The sequence below is a fragment of the Thamnophis sirtalis genome, unplaced genomic scaffold (assembly GCF_051295495.1).
Source record: "Thamnophis sirtalis isolate CommonGarterSnake01/CBP01778 unplaced genomic scaffold, rThaSir2_p1.2 scaffold_6, whole genome shotgun sequence".
Classification (NCBI taxonomy): Eukaryota; Metazoa; Chordata; class Lepidosauria; order Squamata; family Natricidae; genus Thamnophis; species Thamnophis sirtalis.
In genome coordinates this window covers 4,960,751-4,976,500 of record NW_028261386.1, presented here as the reverse complement: position 1 = coordinate 4,976,500, position 15,750 = coordinate 4,960,751, and the positions used below count along the sequence as shown (strand labels likewise).

Below are 15,750 nucleotides of genomic sequence, written 5' to 3'. Positions count from 1 at the left end.
AAGTCTTTGTACTCTGCAGGTCACCCAAACCCTCTACACGCCTCATTTTTTGTGAAAAATGGGGCATACAGAAAGTTTGAGATGCCTGCAACGTGTTCCTGGGGGCTGGGGGAGGGGCAAAAATGAACAAAAAAAACGCCCCGTTTTTTGCCACAAAAGGGCATGCATAGCCTTTGAGAGGCCTCGCGAGGCCAAAAATGGTGTATTCAGTGTATAAGATGCACCCAGATTTTCACCCTCTTTTGGGGGGGGGGGGAAGGTGCATCTTATACTCCAAAAAATACGGTACATACATTCACAAATATACAATCTCATAACTATTATTAATAATGCATGTTATCATTTAACATTTATAACAATTTTTCTCCCCTACAATTAACAATACGATCCAGATTGCTTTTCTACCATTCCATACACCCATCTTATTTTACAACAACCCTACTTCTTCTTCCTTCCTTCCCACCCTTCTCTCCTTCTCTACTTTCTTCTATCCTCCTCTCCTTTCCCTTCCCTACTTCCCCTTCCTTTCCCCCACTCCTCCCCTCTTCTTCCCTTTCCTACCCACACTCCTACTCTTATTTCCCCTCCATTTCTTCCTCTCCTTTTCCTTTTTTTTCTTTCCCTCTCCTTTCTCCTCTCCTCTTCTTATCTTTCTCTCTACTCCTCTCTCCATTCCCCCTTTCCGTTGTTGTGTTTAGATATTTTCCTCTTCAATCCGGTGTATTTTCGTGATGGTATTCTAGCAAAATCGGTTCAGTATTTACATAGCAATCTTAAATTCCCTCTTCCACAATTTATTTTCATTTTAATAGTTAGCAATAGCAATAGCAATAGCAGTAGACTTATATACCGCTTCATAGGCCTTTCAGGCCTCTCTAAGCGGTTTACAGAGTCAGCATATTGCCCCCAACAATCTGGGTCCTCATTTTACCCACCTCGGAAGGATGGAAGGCTGAGTCAACCCTGAGCCGGTGAGATTTGAACCGCTGACCTGCTGATCTAGCAGTAGCCTGCAGTGCTGCATTTAACCACTGCGCCACCTTGGCTCTTAGTTACACAATAGTTACACATACATCATCAAATAAAGCTCTGTAATCTGAGGAGCCATCTCACCCTAATGGGACTAGCCCAGTGATGGCGAATCTTTTTGGCACCGAGTGCCCAAACCGGAACATGTGTGTGTCAAGAGTGCTGGAAACCCGAAGACCAACTGGTTGGTGCGCATGCATGTGCCGGCCACCTGCTCTTTGGGTTTCCAGCAAATGCATGCGTGCCAGCCAGCTGGTTTTCGCGCACGCCAGAGTGCCGGCCATCTGGTCTTGGGGTTTCTAGTGCTCCAGTGTGCGTGAAGACCAGAAAACCAGGTGGCTGGCACACATGCCCACAGAGAGGGCTCTGCATGCCACCTCTGGCATGTGTGCCATAGGTTCACCATCACGGGACTAGCCCATCCAATCTGTTTCAGCAAAATGGACTTCAGATCTCATTTGCCAAAGAAGGTTGGCCAGCAGGTCCTTTTCTGCAGTGGCCCCCACCCCCTTGAAGATTCTCCCGCTGGAGGTACAGCCTGCCCTGACTGACTCTCCTGGCTTTCCGGAAGGTCCTAAAAACATGGGTCGGCCCCTTGGCCTGAGCTCCGACAGGGTCAGCTATGTTGTTGTTGGTTGACCAGATAAAGAATATCTCCACCCAGGTGTGCCTATCGATTTGGTTTTTAGCTTTTCTATTTAATTCGTTTAACTTTAGTGGTTTTGTGGAACAGAATGCCATGGTAAATGGGATTTGGTATACGCTCAGGCATAGTTCTTAGCATGTTCTTGCAACACACACACACACACACACACACACACACACACACACACACACACCACACACTATATTGTTTGTAAGAAGTTTATAGATACACATACACACATCTAGGTTTTAATGTTCTACCATAACTTTGGAGGTTCCACCATAACTTTGAACAGTCGCTAAACAACCAGTCATAACACAAAGACTGTGTCAGGTTTCCGAAAGATGCCCTAATTAATTCATGAGCCTCGAGCCAAATTTCAAAAGAAATCCAGTCATTTATTAGGAACACCATTTCGGGAATACCCTACTGCCGTCAGATCTGACCTTATTTTAATTATGGCTGACCTTTCCCCCTGTTTCTTTCCTCCCCTCAGTCTGTGTCATAAATCACATTCTCCAACGAGGTGCACACCTCACAAGCCCGCTGTAGTAATCTGAAATCCGACTCTAGCCAAAGGTATGCGTGGAATGTGCTCCCCCCACCCCTTTCCTCACCATGGCAACTTTATGAGTTGACAGACTTCTTACAATTTATTTTCTGGGTTTCACAACACACTGAAACAACCAAGCCAAACTGGTTTACATGCAACATATTAGGCCAAAATTAACGTTAGCACCAATGATGTAGTATATGATGTGCAAATGCTTTAGTTGACTCGGTTGTGCGAACGCTCTGTTTTCTGTGGTTTTTTTCCCCCCTCATACAGAGAGGAGTGCCAGCCATGAGCCCTGAAGGTTTAAACCAGTTTCCTTCTGCCCCCATCCCTACCTTAAGCGGGCTTCAGATGGCCATCCCTGTCACAGTCAGCCAACAGCCTTTGATGCCTCCTGGGCCACCGGTTTCCATGCCTCTTAATATAGGACCAACAGTGGTGGGGATCAGCATGGCAGCAACAGTGGGTGGAGCCACCACACAGCCTTCCAGCAGCTTCATCCAACCTTTCCCTGCAAACCAGGTTAGTGCCGATATGTTCCCCGCCGTAAAGCTGGTTTAAGACAACTTGTTCTTTTAGCTTTTGACTTTCAGCCATGGAATTCAAGCATCTGTCTGAACATATTATCTAGACCAGGTGTGGTCAAAGCACCTGAAGACAGGACAAGCAGCAATGGATGGCAAACTAATCAAGGAGAGAAGCAACCTTGGAACTAAGGAGAGATTTCCTAACAGATCAGTTAATCAGTGGAACAGAAGTTGCTTCTAGAAGTTGTGGATGCTGCAACACTGGAAGTTTTTAAGAAGATTTTGGACAACCACTTGTCTGAAATGGTATAGGGCAGTGATGGCTAACCTTTTCAGCACCCATTGCTCAAATCCACCCACGGAAACTGGAAGATCGGGTGGCCGATGCGCATGCATGCGCCACCTACTTGGTCTTCCTGTTTCAGTCATGTGCATGCACGCCGGCCAACTGGTCTTCGCACGCCCCAGAGCACCGAGAACCGGAAGACCAGATGGCCGTTCGCCATCACTGGTTTAGAGTTTCCTGCTTAAGCTGGGGGTTGGATTAGAAGACCTCCAAGGTCTCTTACAACTCTGCTATCCTGTATGGCGACTTGACAACCTGTGGACACCATCTCCCAGAATTCCTGAGCTAGCCATGCCTAGGATACTGGTTTAGATAAGGGTTGTTTATTATTATGCTTTTATAATTTTGTATGCTTCCCATAGAATTCTGGGAGTTGAAATCCATAGGTCAAAAAGTTGCCATATTTAATGGCTCCTGGTCTAGACCAGTGTTTCTCAACCTTGGCAACTTGAAGATGTCCGGACTTCAACTCCCATAATTCCCCAGCCAGCAAATGCTGGCTGGGGAATTCTGGGAGTTGAAGTCCAGACATCTTCAAGTTGCCAAGGTTGAGAAACACTGGTCTAGACCAATTATTTTGAAGCACCTGATTGAAAGAAAGGGAGACAGTTTTGTGCAGAAAACTGGTTTCTGCTCTTGACGGATATTCTTTTCTTCTCTGCAATATGACAATGTACGAGCTTATTAGTTGTATAGATTCATGGACTAAAAATAAGAAAAATGATTTGGTTTTAGGTATATATGCACAACAAAGCTTTCAGGTTTTCAATCAGTCAACCAATCAGCTGGAAGGGACCTTGGAGGTCTTTTAGTCCAGCCCCCTGTTCAAGCAGGAGACCCTATACCAGGGGTGTCAATCTGGCGGCCCGTGGGCCTGGTGCTTCATGTGCAGGCCACACCCAACCCAGCTCCGCGAAGGGGGAAAACGTGAGTTTGACACCTACCATTTCAGGCAGGTGACTGTCCAATCTCTTCTTAAAAACCTCCAGTGATGAAGCACCCACAACTGCTGAATGCAAGCTGTTCCACTGGTTAATTGTCCTCACTGTTAGGAAGTTTCTCTCTTTTAATTCCAGGTTGCTTCTCTCCTTGATTAGTTTTCCTCCATTGTTTCTTGTCCTGCCCTCCGGTGCTTTGGAGAGTAAATTGACCCCCTTCCTCTTTGTGGCAGCCTTCTATTTGATAGAAATGAAATGCTCCACTTGACAGTTGGAAAAAAAGTTACTGAATTCAATCCTGTTGGTTTGGTCTATAAAAGCCTAAGCGAGAACTGAGATCATGACCCTCCCCACATCATGGAGTTTCAATACCCATCAGCCTCAGGCAACATGGCCAAAGATCATGGATGAAAGAAGTTAGGGTCCAGCAACATCTGTGGGTTTCAGATCTTCTGCTCTTACAGAACAAATTGAAACTCCAGGGGAAGAGCAAAACTCACTTACTACTGGACCAACATTTGTCTGAAATGGTCCAAGGTTTCCTGCTTGAGAAGGGGTTGGACTAGAAGACCTTCAAGGTCCCTTCCAACTGTGTTATTCTAGTCTAGTCTAGTCTGGTGTTTCTATCCTACGCTATTCTATCCTATCCCTTATCATCCCTTATCCTATCCTCCTGGAAAAACCTCTTCATGTCTCCTCCAAATATAGGGTGCAAAAACAGATGATGACGACTTCCAGGATTTCCAAGATGCATCCAAGTCGGGGGGACTTGACGATACTTTTACAGATTTTCAAGGGGAAGCACCGGGATCAAAGAAAACGTCAGCCGCACAGCAACGGGGCAGGTAGAGAATGTCATGTAACTGTCAGTTTTTGCATAACACTTTTTAATCAAGCCGAGAAGATATAGACCAGGTCAGTATTTCCCAGTCTCGACATGTTTAGAATATGGGGACTTGAATTCTCAGAATCCCCCAACCAGCATGGCGCGCATCTTAAAAGTTGCTGAGATTGAGAAATCCTGGACCGGGTTACTGTTTTCAGTTGCTCTTGTCATCTTCATCTTCTTTTAATGATTCCATAATCCCTTGTGGGGTGGAGTCTGGGCAACTGAATGGAGCTAGTAGAGTGTTTATTCCTGTCGCCAATGAGGAGTTTTGTTCACCAGATGTATTCTCATCGTGCCCAAAGAGTGAAATATCTGCCTCTACCTAGGATCGAACCCACAGCCTCCTGATTGCGAGACGAGAGCTCCACTTCTAGGCCTCCGCACCACTCCTTTTCAGTTGCTCTTGTGCCGTGTGCATTATTCTCAGCTAATGATAGGGATGATAGCCATCAGTTTTGGAAAGTGGGCCAGTTCAGGATGTCCTCCATTTATGACCAGCATTGAGCCTGAAATTTCTGTGACTAAGTGAGACATGGTGATTTCTGTCCCATTTTACAACCTTTCTTGCTACAGTTGTTAGGTGAATCACTGCAGTTGAAGAGCCATGGTGGGTCAATGGTTAGGTGGGTCAGTGGTTAGAATGCAGTATTGCAGGCTAAATCTGCTGACTGCTAGGAGTTCGATCCTGACCACCTCAAGGTTGACTCAGACTTCCATCCTTTCGAGGTCACTAAAATGAGGACCCAGATGGTTGGGGGCAAGATGCTGACTCTGTAAATTGCTTAGAGAGGACTGCAAAGCACTGTGAAGCGGCATATAAGTCCAAGTGCTATTACTAAGTTAGTAACATGGTTGTTAAGTCAATCTGACTTCCCCATTAACTTTGCTTAACTCGCTTAACAAATGTCTCGATTAGAAACATAAATGTTGGGCTCAATTGTGGCTGTAAGTTGCATGCAGGAGCGAATTGGTAGTAAAAAATAATGGAAACCCACCACTGGCGTGTGAGTGTGTGTGCGGGTGTACGTTTCAGCATAACACTGGAACGCCTCAAACAATTTCAGCCAAACTTGGTGCACAGATGACTTACTCTCTGGAAACAAATACTGCGGGGGCAAAACAACCCCAAAACTCCTTGGGGTTTGTGCTCTGTTACGATACAGCCTGTTGTGCCTTTAAATGGCTTCTACTGTACTGCCGTAAAATGACTTCTACTATCCAGCGCAGTGAAGTTGCCATGGTAACGGCTTCACATTACTTCACAAGGACACTGCCTCTGGTAAGGGGGAAAATCCAACATTAGAAATTACGTTTCACCCTATAAATAAATACCAGGACAATGCCGGGTTATCGGCTGGTAAAGAATAAAGAAACAAAGAATCATGAAATGTTGAGGAGGCTGCCAATCGTAAGTGTGAGGTCCAGCTATTAATCACATTTTTCAGTGCCATTGTAACCCTGAACGGTCACTTAAATGGTTGTAAGCTGAGGACCACCTGTACTTCCTTCATTTCATCTCTCTCCTATCCTGTCTTCCCTTACTTGTCATTCTCAAGGTAGCTCACAAAACTGAGTAAAATGATACGCAGATAAATAATTCAGCAACACAGCAGAATAAGAAAAAGCATCTCAAGGCACATTAAGAACAACAGTGCTACACTGGAGGCGCTAAAATGATTTAAAAGCTCCGAGAAAATAAAAAGAAGGGGAAAAAACAAAAAATTGTTCTCCTGCTGTCTAAGTAATATTTAAAGAAAATGTCATCTCTATGTTTACTAAAATGGTGATTCTGATGACTTAAAAAGTCTCAGTGATATCGTTATTACCATTATCATAGCTATTAAAGGTAATGTATTGATCTGAATCAGAGATGACAAACTCAACGCCCGTGGGCCGGATCCGGCCACAGAGTGCCTAGATATGGCCTGCAGGGTTTGTTAGGTATGCTCCCTGTTGGGAGAGCGCGCGCGTTCAGAGAAGTGTTGTGAGAGTGTTGTTGGGGAACACACAAACCAGCATACAGAGACACTGCACTTTAAATAGGCTTTTACTTTTGTGGAAATAGAGATATCAGAGTCCATCAAACAGTCCACATCATACACAGATAAGACAGTCAGTCATCAATGTCTTTCAGTTCAGGGATAATCCAAATAACATACTCCATAATCATACAATCAGTCCGGTACACAAAGTTTGCTAACAGTTGCAAAACTTACAATAGCTCACGGCACTCAGATCAGATCAGCCCAGCATCTAACAAACAGAGAGCTAACAGTCATTCTGGCTCCCTCTTATGGCCGATTGAGGAAACAGCAACCAATCACATTTTACAGTATGATTTAAAGAAACAGGTACAACATTGTTACATGGTTTATATATTGCCAACCCAACCATTAGATTATATTCCTAACAGGGTTGCCCTGAAAACAGTGAAGGTGTCAGGCCTGGAAGCCATCTTTTGCACTAGGCCTCCCGGCCTGCCACATTTATTGCTGTGGGAAATTGGGAGAGGGGGGATTGTATGGAGTGGGGTAGATATAGTCAAAATAACATTCCTTTCTCAGAGAGTCAAGGACATTTTGCGCTGCACCTGGAGTGGTGTGACTGGGAGGCATCTCCAATTGGGACGGTGCTTTGATTGGGCCATGTGACAGACATGTGTGTGCTGGGCAGGGGCTTGGACTTTTATCTAGGTTGGGAAAACCTAGAAGCTTTCGGATTCGGGTTTTCCCAGATGTGCCGATATGACACCTCTCATAAAATGGAACTTTGAGGAACCACAAGCCTCGGAGTCTTCTTTTGTTGGGGGTGCTACTTGAAACCCTGACAGAAGGATCGGCCCATGGTGACTCTGCCAGCGAAAACGGAGCTCGGGAAAGCCGTGCGTGGCCCTCCCAACCTCTGTTTTCGACTGCGATGGCCTCCAGTCCACTACCAGAGAAAACGGAGGCTCAGGAGGGCCGCAGCTGGCTCTCCCAAGCTCGGTTTTCACTGGCAGAGCACTGAGGCCACCACAAGCGCCCCCCCCCCGGACATGAGGGACATAGATCTGGCCACGCCCACCCTGGCCACACCCACTCCAGCTGCCCAAGGTGAAACACAACCCTCAATGAAATCAAGTTTTTGACACCCCTGATCTGAATGGAAGCCTAAACCAAATGTCAGAATTGGGGAAGAAGGTGTTTCATTGGGAACTGGTTTTAATCAGTCATTTCCTCAGGATGAATATAATTGTTTAGCAAGATTAATTGCTTTAAAAAGCCATTTTCTTTGGGAGCGCTCCATGCAGGCTTGATCAACGATGAACAGGTTGATCTGTGTTAAAATAGCAAGTTTAGAGAGACTGCACAAAAACTGAGTCACATTTCCATAAATGTCTTCCCAGTGGAGTCATGGCAACTGGATTTCTTTCTTCGTTGGATTCGCTGCTGATCCAAATACAGGATGTCCTCGGCTTACAACAGTTCATTTAGTGACCGTTCGACATTACAACAGCGCTAGAAAAGTTTTTCATGTTTAGGGTTTCAAGTAACACCCCCAACAAAAGAAGACTCAAAGTTCCATTTTATGAGAGATGTCACGTTGGCACATCTGGGAAAACCTGAATCTGAAAGCTTCCAGGTTTCCCCCACCCAATTGAAAGTCCAAGCCCCTGACCAGCACCCACATGTCCATCACATGGTCCAATCAGGCCCAACTTGAGTTGCTTCCCGGTCACACCCCTCTAGGTGCAGGGCAAAACGTCCTTGACTCTCTGAGAAAGGAATGTTATTTTGACTATATCTTACCCACACTCTATATAATCCCCCCTCCTGTTTTCCCACAGTAGGAAATGTGGCAGGTCTGAAGGCCCAATGTAAAAGATGGCTTCCAGGGCTGACATCTCCCTGGTCACTTGTCCTGAATTCAAACGCTTGGCAACTGACTCATTTATGACGGTTGCAGTATCTCGGGGTGAGGTGATCTCCTTTTGCAACCTTCTGACAGGCAAATTCCATGGGAAAGCCAGCCTCACTTAACAATTTGGTTACTAATTTAACTTTAGATTCACTTAACAATTGTGACAACAAAGGTCGCGAAATGGGGCAAAACTCACTTAAGCAAATACCTCGTTTAACAACAGAAATCTTGGTCTCAGTTGTGGTCATAAGTTGACGGCTACCTGTCTTCCACCATTAATCCAACACTGGAGGTTTTTAAAGAAGAGATTAGACAGCCACTAGTCTGGAATGGTACAGGTAGAGTTTCCTGCTTGAGCAGGGGGTTGGACTAGAAGACCTCCAAGGTCCCTTCCAACTTTGTTATTCTGTTATTCACTAATTCTGTACCTTCTTGTGCATTGAGATGCAGCAGTCCTATTTTAACTCTTTAAAAAAGTTAAAATACACCACTTAAGAAAAGGGCTGTTATTTTGTGACAGAATGTTTGTAGGTGGCAAACTGATATTCCATATTCTAAGTAGTTGTTCCCAAAATATTTTCAGAGAATGTTTAACATAAAGATTGGCAGGCTTTGGACATATTTGTTCTTTGTGGCTTCCTTCATTCTGATATATGTCTGAAACATCCCATATTTTATTCTGAGTAAAATTGTTGCATGACCAGAACTGATCTTGATCATATTTTTTTCTAGATTATTATATCCCATGTCTGTCCCAAAACAGGTTGTCCTTAACTTACGACCACAATTGAGCCCAAAATGTCTGTTACTAAGCGAGATGGTTGTTAAGTGAGTTTTGCTGCATTTTACTCTTGCCACAGTTACTTGAATGACTGCCGTTGTTAAGTTGGTTACATAGATGTTAAGTGAATCTGGCTTCCCCATTCACTTCGCTTGTCAGAAGGTTGCAAAAGGGGATCACAGGACTGCGGGGATGCTGTAGTGGTCATAAGTGTGAAAAAGGGTCATTCATCCTTTTTTCAGTGTTGTAACTTCAGGCAGTTCCTAAATGAAACCGCTTTGGTCGCATTGATTGATGATCTCTGGAGAGCCAGAGATGAAGGACATTCCTCCATCCTGGTCCTCCTTGACCTCTCAGCGGCTTTCGATACCATCGACCATGGTATCCTTCTGCGACGACTGCGGGAGGTGGGAGTGGGAGGCACCGTGCTACGGTGGTTCTCCTCCTACCTCTCGGACAGGTCGCAGTCGGTGTTAGTGGGGGGGCAGAGATCGTCCCCTAGGCCCCTAAATTTTGGGGTGCCTCAGGGCTCGGTCTTATCCCCCCTACTATTCAACATCTACATGAAACCGCTGGGAGAGATCATCCGCAGGCACGGGATTAGATACCATCAATATGCGGACGATACTCAATTGTATCTGTCCGCCCCGTGCCAACTCAATGAAGCGGTAGACGTGATGAGCCGGGGTCTTGAGGCCGTTATGGACTGGATGAGGGTTAACAAGCTTGTGCTCAACCCGGAAAAGACCGAGTGGCTGTTGTGTTTTCCTCCCAAAGATTTGACTAATATTCCACCACTCAGGCTGGGGGGTCAAATTTTATACCCCTCAGAGAGGGTTCGCAACTTGGGAGTCCTCCTGGATCCACAGCTGTCATTTGACCACCACTTAACGGCTGTGACCAGGGGGGCATTCGCCCAGGTTCGCCTGGTGCGCCAGTTGCGACCCTACCTGAATCGGGAGGCTCTCACAACAGTCACTCGGGCCCTTGTGACCTCTAGGCTGGAATACTGCAATGTGCTCTACATGGGGCTGCCCTTGAGGAGCATCCGGCGACTTCAGCTAGTGCAGAACGCAGCCGCGCGAGTGATTGCGGGTGCACCTCGATTCACCCGCATAACACCTATCCTCCGCGAGCTGCGCTGGCTACCTGTCGATCTCCGGATGCGCTTCAAGGTGCTATTAGTCACCCATAAAGCCCTACATGGCAGTGGATCTGGATACTTGAGAGACCGCCTTCTGCCAATTACATCCCTGCGACCAATAAGATCCCATAGATTAGGCCTCCTCCGCATCCCATCGGCCAGCCAGTGTCGGCTGGCAACTACAAGGAGGAGGGCCTTCTCAGCAGTAGCCCCGACCCTTTGGAACGAGCTCCCCGTGGAGATTCGTACCCTCTCCACCGTCCAAGCCTTCCGCATAGCCCTGAAGAACTGGCTCGCCCGTCAGGCCTGGGGATAAGGATAGCTACCCCTCCCGAATGATGAATGTATGTTGCCTACTATTTTATTATATGTTTTTATCTTAATGTCTGTATTCCCCCTTCCCGGTTTTGTGTGAGCCGCCCTGAGTCCCCTCAGGGAAAAGGGCGGCCTACAAATACTAATAAAACTATAAAAAAACTATAAACTATGAATGGTTATAAGTCAAGGACTACCTGGATAATATCCCTCCTTTTCCAATTATTTCTTTTCTTTAGTGCTCCTTCAATGCTGATACCTTTTTCAGGCCCCAAAGTGACACCTGCTGTGGATAAATATGCGGTTTTTAAAGGGATAGCATCTGACAAGCCTGCTGAAGGTACGTGGACAATTTTTCCAAAAATGTTACCTTTGTAAATGTGATCCTTTCCCCCTCCGCTTTTAGGATAGGATAGGATAGGATAGAATAGGATAGAATAGCAGAGTTGGAAGGGACCTTGGAGGTCTTCTAGTCCAACTCCCTGCCTAGACAGGAAACCCTACATCACTTCAGACAAATGGATATCCAACATCTTCTTAAAGACTTCCAGTTTTGGAGCATTTACAACTTTGGAGGCAAGTTGTTCCACTGATTCATTGTTCTAACTTTCAGGAAATTTCTTCTTAGTTCTAAGCTGCTTCTGTCCTTGATTAGTTTCCACCCATTGCTTCTTTTTTTTTTTTATGTTTTATTTTTTATTTTTTTTTATATGCCGCCCTTTCCCCCCGAAGGGGACTCAGGGCGGCTCACAACTCAACTAAGGGAGGGGGATACAGACAAAAAATTTAAAACAACACGCAACAATACATAATTTAAAACACACAACAGTCATACCATTCAAGAAGGGGGGTAGAAGCTTTTTAGCCCCAGGCCTGTCGGAACAGCCAGGTTTTAAGGGCTTTGCGGAAGGTCTGGAGGGTGGTGAGGGTTCGAATCTCCACGGGGAGTTCGTTCCAGAGGGTCGGAGCGGCCACAGAGAAGGCTCTCCTCCGAGTAGTCGCCAGTCGGCATTGGCCGGCGGATGGAATTCGGAGGAGACCGAATTCTGTGGGATCTAATCGGTCTAGAGCAGGTAATTGGCAGCAGGCGGTCTCTTGTTCTACCCTCAGGTTCTTTGGATAATAGTTTGACTCCTTCTTCTTTGTGGCAGCCCCTGAGATATCTTTTCTTACATTCAAAAGGTACAATCAAAAAGTGAAAAAGGAAACAGACCAAAATACCTCTTAATCACAATCAACACCCAGATGAGCAGAGGTTAAAACCAATATTAACACTAGACCAACAATCAAGTAGTAAACAATATCCCAGTCAAGGCACTACCAATCCAGGCTACAATCAAATAGTAACCAGTTCTAGGCTGCGTAAATAGTGAGATAGAGTCAAGATCACGTGAAGTGTTAAAACCACTTTATAATGCCTTGGTAAGGCCATACTTGGAATCCTGCATCCAGTTTTGGTCGCCACAATGTAAAAAAGATGTGGGGACTCTAGAAAACATGAAGAGAAGAGCAACAAAAAGGATTAGGGGACTAGAGGCTAAAACATATAAATAACCGTTGTCTAGTTTAATGAAACTGAGGGTGACATAATAGCAGTCTTCCAATATCTCAGGGGCTGCCACAAAGAAGAGGGAGTCAAGCTATTCTCCAAAGCACCTGAAGGCGACAAGAAGCAATGGGTGGAAACTAATCAAGGAGAGAAGCAACTTAGAACTGAGGAGAAATTTCCTGACAGTTAGAACAATTAATCAGTGGAATTATTTGCCTCCAGAAGTTGTAAATGGTCCAACACCGGAGGTTTTTAAGAAAAGATTGAACAATCATTTGTCTGAAATGGTAAAGGTTTCCTGCCAGAGCCGGGGGGGTTGGACTAGAAGACCTCCAAGGTCCCTTCCAACTCTATTCTAATCTCACCAATTCCATTGCAGAAATTGTGAACATCAGAGCTCTAAACTTGGATTTTACCTTATCTGGAAGATAGGCTCATAGCCTCTCCATTTTGGGCAGGAGTATTAAATACCCATTTTGATAACTGACTAATTTGGATCGAGGTAGGCTGCTCTTGTCAGAACTGGCTCTCGCAAATTTGCGAGAGCCAGTTCTGACAAGAGCAGCCTACCTCGATCCAAATTAGTCAGTTATCAATATGTGTAGTAAATAGTGTTGCCCAAAACAGAAATATTGAAAATCTTCCAATATTATATTATAACTTGTAAGCTGCTCAGAGTCACCTTATACAGGAGATGGGTGGCATAATGAATGAATGAATAAATGAAAGAATGAATGAATGAATTTAAACTAAAATATCGTCCGCATGCTACTACAGAATAGGAACTGTGGCTCTATCAGAATTTTAACTACTTTCTCTTTTTAAAAAAAATATACACTGTAGGTTATGGAGATAAATACAGTGCTTTTCGAGAACTGGAGCTGCCATCGGAGAGCAAATCTATAGGTAAGTTTTATCCAATGCAGAACCTTCCAAGATCAGCCTTCCTTGGGCTTTCTAGTGCTTTCTGTCACTGGTTAAATTTGGGTCTGGTGGAGATCCTAGAACAGTGATGGCTAACCTTTTTGTCCTCGTGTGCTGAAAGCCACCTCCCTCCCCCCATGCATGCGTGTGTGACATACACATACCCCGGTGCCCCATTTTGGGCCTAGCAGGCCTTCCTGGGACCAAAAATGGTGCATGTGCGGCAGACACCTGGAAATCAGCTGACCGGCGGGAGGCACGCACGCATGCACGGTGGAGCTGAGCTGGGGCAGCGGCTTGCATGCCTGCAGCGAGGGCTCTGCGTGCCACATGGCCGCCATCACAGTCTCAGAATATAAAAGGTTTCATTCAAAGGTAAAGGTAGTCCTTGCCTTACGACCACAATTGGGACCAGAATTTCCATTGCTAAGCAAGGCGGTGGTTAAGTGAATTATGGCCAAATTTATGGTATGATTGTTAAGTGAAACACTGCAGTTGTTTTAAACAAATCAAATGGTCATTAAGCGAATCCGGCTTCCCCCTTTGACTTTACTTGTTGGAAGCCAGCTAGGAAGGTGCAAATGGCAATCACATGACTCTGGGATGCTGCAACCATTGTAAATGCGTGACAGTTGGCAATCACCCAGATTTTGATCGTGTGACAGTGGGGATGCCATGACAGGTTAATAGCACCTAGCAACAGCACTTAGACTTCTATACCATTTCACAGTGCTTTGCAGCCCTCTCTAAGCGGTTTACAGAGTCATCCTCTTGCTCCCAACAATCTAGGTCCTCATTTACTGACCTCAGAAGGATGGAAGGATGGGTCAACCTTGAGCTGGTCAGGATCGAACTGCTGGCAGTTGGCAGAATTAGCCTGCAGTACTGCTTTCGAACCACAGTTAAGGAGTCATAAGACCTTTGTTTTATTGCCATTAGGATTTTTCATGGCTGCTAGGCAAATGGCTGTAAGTCGAAAAACTACCTGTACGCCTTCAACAAAAGCAGGCATTTCTGAAAGTAACTTTATTTGGTTATTTAAATTATTTAAAGTATTATATATTCATGCAAGCCACCTTGTGCAAGTTTTCTAAAAATAAATAAAAATTAGTTGTTTCTGCCTGGAGCAGTGGTCCCAAACCTTTCTGGCTTGGTGGGAGAGGCGAGGGGAGAGGGAGTGTGAGTTAGATAAATGCGTGCACAGCTCCAATTGTGTGAGTGGAGGTGAGTGCACTCGCCCCCCACACAAACAGAGTTTTGCAAACGAGCACCCGCCACTCACACGAGTGGAGCTGCAGCCTGGTAGTGGGTCGTTGGAGTCCCCTGGTCTAGGGGAGCTCCCCGAATATCTTCCAGGTCAAAACACTAGTCTTCAAGTCAGAACAACTAGAGTGCCTGCCTTCTTAAGTCAGGTGTATCCAACTTTGGCAACTTTAAAAACCTGTGGATTTCAATTCCCAGAATTCCCCAACCACAAGTCTCTGGTGGGAAGGGATGCTCCAAAATAAGATCTACTGGAAAAACCTGCCTCTGTGTGGATTTAGGACTACCTATCATTAATGCATTAACTAGCGGTGCCCAACTTTTTGGGCATCAGGAGCTGGTTTCATGGAGAGAGGTTTTTTCCATGGTCCAAAGGGGGCGTGATTTTGCATGATGCTGCATCTGTTCTGATCTAGGCCTCCCAAAAGTATGAAGCCAATTCCTCGTCCTGATAAAGCCCCTTTTATTTAATTTAAAGTGAATTCCTCTCCAGCAAAGTCCTGGCCAACAGTCTTTCATGAGATTTCACAGCTACAGACCTTTATCAAGCTTGGGGAGCTGCCAGGTCGATATCTTCCAAACGCCATGCTGTAGCAGCAATTACTTGGCAAGAAGTCAAGAACAGATCTTCACCCTAATGAATTGAACTAATTGTCTCCTGCAAATGCCCCTCCCCTTTCACTCCTCTTTATTCCCTATGGGAGGGGACATTCACCGTCCAGCTGTGGCTTTATTCCTGAGTCAGTCCTGGTTCCTTTTAGTAAATCCCTTCGTCTGTAGGCTCTGCGCATGCGCACACTGGGAACAGGCCCCAGCTGTTCTTCTGCCCCACTGATGTCTGACTATGAAGGCAGCTGATAACTGTCAGATGGCCCTGGCCCCCTCTCTGCCTCAGACCCAGAGCCCTCATCAGAGCCTTCCCCAGACTCCAGGACTGGCCCAT

The 15,750-nt window shown here is 45.6% G+C and overlaps 1 protein-coding gene across 1 annotated transcript in view; it reads left to right on the top strand.

Annotated features, from left to right (window-relative positions):
* SYNRG (synergin gamma) overlaps positions 1-15,750 on the top strand; it is a 94,756-nt gene that overhangs the window by 33,546 nt on the left and 45,460 nt on the right. The window contains exons 9-12 of the mRNA XM_087717135.1: positions 2,505-2,753; positions 4,751-4,887; positions 11,311-11,411; positions 13,464-13,526. Coding sequence (XP_087573261.1) covers positions 2,505-2,753; positions 4,751-4,887; positions 11,311-11,411; positions 13,464-13,526 — 550 coding nt within the window. The remainder of the gene's footprint in view (positions 1-2,504; positions 2,754-4,750; positions 4,888-11,310; positions 11,412-13,463; positions 13,527-15,750) is intronic.